This window comes from Entamoeba histolytica, genomic scaffold, assembly GCF_000208925.1.
Source record: "Entamoeba histolytica HM-1:IMSS scf_1104750517411 genomic scaffold, whole genome shotgun sequence".
Taxonomy (NCBI): domain Eukaryota; phylum Evosea; order Mastigamoebida; family Endamoebidae; genus Entamoeba; species Entamoeba histolytica.
In genome coordinates, this window is record NW_001915259.1 from 1 (window position 1) to 5,441 (window position 5,441).

Sequence of the window (5,441 nt, forward strand, 5' to 3'; positions counted from 1 at the left end):
TTATATTTCTAAACTAATATTATTCATAGTAATGAATATAAAATAAATTGAAAGTACATTTGATTAATTATTAGTTTTAATATAAAACATCAAATGAATATACAAATTAAATGAACTGTGTTATAATAATAAATAAATAAGTTGTTTATATTCATTATTTTTATTAAATTGAATACGAATATTTATTTTTTTCTATTAATTCATTATCATTGTATTTTGTTTATTTTCATTATTTTTATTAACATCAAACATTTCATATTTCTTTATTGTATACTTTATCAAATAAATATTCATATAGAATGAATTTAGATGAACAAAACTGTTTAATTCAACAAATTTATTTATTTTTAACAACAATTAAATGAAATGTTGGTTTATAATATTTCATTGGAAGGTATTAATTAAGCATTTGATAAATAACAATCATTGAATAGTGAAAATATTAAATAATTCAAATTAACAATGATTTGAAGAATAAGTGAATGCAAAAGTTGAATGGTAATTTTATTTTGAAGAAGAATATAATTAATATAAATGATATTCCAAAATAATCCACACGAGAAACAATATGACATAACTTAAAAGATGATAGAAATAATTGCATTATAACTGAATTTTCATGAATAAACAGAGGAAATGAGAGATAGAATGATGTTACTGTATTAATTCAGAAAATATTTTCATTTGATATTTTCATAATGAATGAAATACTATAACTTGTACAATTTATATTCTTAATCTCTCATTGTAAAACAATAAACATCATTTTGTGTACGTTTATAATGTATTCGAAAAATAAATAAATGATAAAATATGAAATGAACAAAGAATAAAACAATTAAATTCAAATATATTTGTTTATTCATTTGATTTAAAGTTTATTAATTAATTTTAACATTAAAATAATATTTAAAAATAAATGGTAAGTTAAATTTAAACATAAAGAAGTTAATTGATTCTTATATTGTTGATATTCATTTTCATGTAGAATTTGAATAAAATGATATTAAAATAATAAAGACAGTGTTAATTGTACAAAGATACAAGATTAAAATGAGTTTTATCAATAATTTAATGTAGAATGAGTTTCTGATAATATTCAACAAATTGTTAAAGTTATATCTGATATACTTCAATTAAAATACTTTTGAAATGTATGTATATTATATGAATAAAATAGTAAAACCATACCACAATAATTTATTTGAAAAAGAAAAAAGTTGTAAAAGATAAAACAAAAAGAGTTGAATAAATTTATTAAATAAATGAAAATAGTGATATTCAATGTATTTTATACATTAACAATAAAAATGAAAAATAATAATACAAAAAGAGAAAATACATAAGAAAAAAAATGAAAGTGAATATGATTAGAATCAAGTTATGATTTTAATGAAACAATGATGAACATTTACTCTTTCTTGTATCTTTACTCTTTTGAGAAATATATTTCTTTTTATATTCAATAATCTCTATTTTGTTATTGTCGATTTCTTATCGTTGAATGTTCCATTTACATATGTGTTGTATTTTCAACATTTCTCTCATTTAAACATCATTTAATTCACTTAATTAATATTAACCAATTTCAATCATGAAAAGTATAAATATTTTCTTTTATTTATTATTTTTTGTTTATTTTATTTCTTTTTATTAAAATATTTATGATGATAAAAATGAATGAAATGATTCATATATTATTACAATGATTAATTTAATAATTAGTGTATCTCTGAATATACAAATACTACATATTTCACGTATTCGTCTATCATTTATATTTATTTATTGATATTATTTTCTCTTTTGTTATTATGTTTAATACTTTGGTGACATTTCCTGTTTTTCATTTTTTAGTCGAAAGAAAATAAAGTAAAAAGAAAGTGAAATGAAATAAAATAAAAATGATAATATTTTATATCACAATCATTACCCCCCTTCAATGTTATTATACTTTCAGAACAATGATGTTTGAAATGATGAAAAAAAGAAATATTATTAACGATAAAATTAAAAGAATAAATAAGAGAGGAGTTTGAATGAAATAAGTCAATTGATTTTATCTATTTTTAATGTAAAGAAATTCAAGTCAACAAAAATGATAAAAAGGAATGAATAAGAAGTTATTATCATTATATTTTTATAATGACGAAAAGTTTATTGTAACTTTATTTCATGAATATGTAATTAACGATAAAAATATACCGAAATAAATAAAAATAAAACTGAATAAAATGTTAAAAACAGTGTTTAGTATCAAAGCAAATGATGTTTATAAGAAATAACCAATCAGAAAAGAAGTAACACATTTAACTAAATACCATATTTTGCCGAATGGTATATATTTAAACAAGAAAACAAACTTATTAATCATTCAATGTCAAAAGTAGTAGTTAAATTTCTTTTAAATGGAAAATGTGTTGCAACTAAACCACTAAATTCACAAGATAATTTGAAAATAGTCAGAGAGAAAATCAAAGAAAAGATATCTGATTCTCAACACTTTTTAACGAAAGACGGAGATGTAATTGATGCGAATGATGAAGAGTGTCGTATTGTACAAGATGTAATTGATGAAAAAAGAGTAATAAATATTAAAGAAACAGAAGATAAAAAAGGAATAAGAATAAAGATAAATGATAAGATAATTACCACTATTGAAATTGATACTAAAACATATTTAAGTGATGTTAGAAAAATAGTTCAAAATATTCCAAATTCAGCATATTTCTATATTACTGACGATGATAGAGTTGAAAGAGATGATGAAGATGTATTTACTGTAGAAGATATAATTAATAATGAAGAAATTAATCTTAAAGAAGAGAAAGAAAATACACCAGAAATAAATGATATAACAATTGGAATATGTTTGAATGGAAACCCACTGATAAAAAAACAACTCAACAAGAATATTTCTCTTTCAGATGTTAGAAAAGAATTTGAAAATGTAAAACAAATTCCAAAAGACTTTGTGTTTGAAGATCTAGAGGGATTTAAAATACCAACTGATGATGAACAATCATTAAAACTAACATCTATTTTGCATGATAACAAAGTCAACATAACAACAGGAGTTACTGATGTATCTGAACCAAGTACTACCACATCTTTTCTAGGTTCACCAAATAATAGTACAATACCTGGCAATTCTTTAACTAATTGTATCATATCTGATACGTCTCCAAATAATACCAAAACAGAAGAAACTGATGCTTCACCAAGTAATACAGATGTGTCTGAACCAAATATTCCAATTGAAGGAAGTAAAAGATTGAAAAGTCATGAAAATGGAAAGTTGAAAATATATTTATATCCAAATCAACCATTTAATCAGAAAGATGAGAATGATGCAATTGCAATTTTAGTTGTTGGTGAAACAGGAAGTGGAAAAACTACATTATTAAATAGTTTTGTAAATGCAATATATGGAATAAAAATAACAGACGACTTTAGATATATAATTATAAATGAAGATCATTTAGAACAGTATGGAGAAAAGTCTGTAAGTCAAACAAGTGAAGTAACAATTTATAATATTAAAAGAACAAAAAGAACACCACCAATCAAAATAATAGATACACCAGGATTTGGAGATACAAGAGGAATTGAATGGGATACAGAAATTACTAAACAAATAAAAAAAGCATTTGAAACGAAAGTATTTGATTTAAATGCTATTTGTTTTGTTGCATCATCAAGTAATGTAAAACTAACAGTAAGTCAAAAGTATATATTTGGGAATATTATTAACTTATTTGGGAAAGATGTTAAAAAGAATTTTATTGCAATGCTTACATTCTGTGATGGTGAAGAGCCACAAGTTATAAATGCATTAAAATCAAAAGATTGTATTTTCAGTACAATTATTCCAGAGATCGATGAGCCATGGTATTTAAAATTTAATAATTCAGCTATTTATAGTGACAAGACAGAAGATGTATTTACACAAATGTTTTGGAAATTAGGTATGAAGAGTTTTGATGACTTTATAACAAAATTAGAAATATTACCGAGAAAATCATTAGAGAAATCGAAAGAAGTATTAAGGAAAAGAGAATGTATTAAGGCTCAAATTGAAGGAATAAGAATATCATTGAATAATGGGTTGGCAAAAATGAACGAAATAAAACAGATATATGAACAATTGAAGGAAAATCAGGATAAAGTTAAAAATAATGAAAATTTTACTTTTACTACAGAAGTAGAAGTACAAAAAATAGTTGACTTAAAGTCAGGAGAATCTGCAACGAATTGTAATAAATGTCATAAAACATGTCATCACCCATGTCATGTTCCATCTTTAATTTCATATTTTACAAATATACTTTGTACATGCATTGATTTTTATGGGTATTGTAAAGTATGTGGTTGTCCTTCATCAGAACACGTAAATGAATCACGTAAGTATGAATATGTAATTGAGAAAAAAGAAGAAACAAAAGAAGAAGTATTTGAAAGATATAATGAAGGTAAAAAAGGTGTTGCTAATGCAGAAGCTATGTTAAAAAAGTTAGAAGAAGAGTTTTATAAAATTCAAATGGATTGTCGTGATAAACAACAAGAAATCGTCGAATGTGTTAATACATTATCTGAAATTGCGTTAAATAATAAAGTTACTAGTTCAAATGAATATTTAGACATGTTGATTCAAACAGAAAATGATGAAAAGAAACCAGGATACGAAGCAAGAATTGAAGGATATAAAAAATTAAAAAAAGCAAATGAAATGATAGAAGATATTATGAAAAATTCAACAACAAAAAAGAGTGAGGCTGAGATTAAGGCAGAAGTTAAAAGAAGAATGAAAGAAGAGGGAAAATCAAAAATGAATAAATCTGGAGATGATTGTGTTATTTGTTAAAATCAAATAACCAAAAGAAATGAAAGTTTTAATTAACTGGTTTTTAAAATAATTTTTTTTAATTAAGGAATAAAAATGATAAATAATATTCATTACTCTCCACTGACATTGCTAAACTATTTTATTGTCAATCAAATTTACTCGGTATCTTTGAAGTAATAGAGTAAATTAATTAAATCAATTTTCTTGTTGTTAAATACTTTGTTTTAATATCACTAATAATGTCATTTTCAAAAATAACATCATTTATTTAACTCCACTTTTGATTAATATATCTTTCATTATATTTGTATTGTAAATCTCATTTTTATTCTTTATTCTTAGTTTTTCTTTCTTATAATTTCTTCTAATTATTTTGTTTATAACTATAAATCAAATTATTTGTTTCTTTTCTCTGACTTTATTCTTTTTCTCTATATTCCTAGTATTTCTTTGTTTTATTCATTCTTATAAACTTTCTATTTCTTCTGTCTATCATGTCTTTTAGTTTTATATTTGTATTTCATTTCTTTATTCTATGTTATTTTTCATTACATTATTTGAATTTTTGTATTTCTTTCATTCATCAATGAATAAC

General features: G+C 22.4%; 1 protein-coding gene across 1 annotated transcript, besides 2 other annotated features; it reads left to right on the top strand.

Moving 5' to 3' along the window:
- Positions 1–1,411: 1,411 nt before the first annotated feature.
- Positions 1,412–1,575: a repeat region.
- Positions 1,576–1,695: 120 nt separating this feature from the next.
- Positions 1,696–1,843: a repeat region.
- Positions 1,844–2,377: 534 nt separating this feature from the next.
- Positions 2,378–4,864, top strand: EHI_073060 (uncharacterized protein; the record flags this gene model as incomplete). The annotated part of the gene is made up of 1 exon (XM_647536.1): positions 2,378–4,864. The coding sequence occupies one exon, from the start codon at positions 2,378–2,380 to the stop codon at positions 4,862–4,864; it is 2,487 nt and encodes an 828-aa protein (XP_652628.1).
- Between the last annotated feature and the right edge of the window lie 577 nt (positions 4,865–5,441).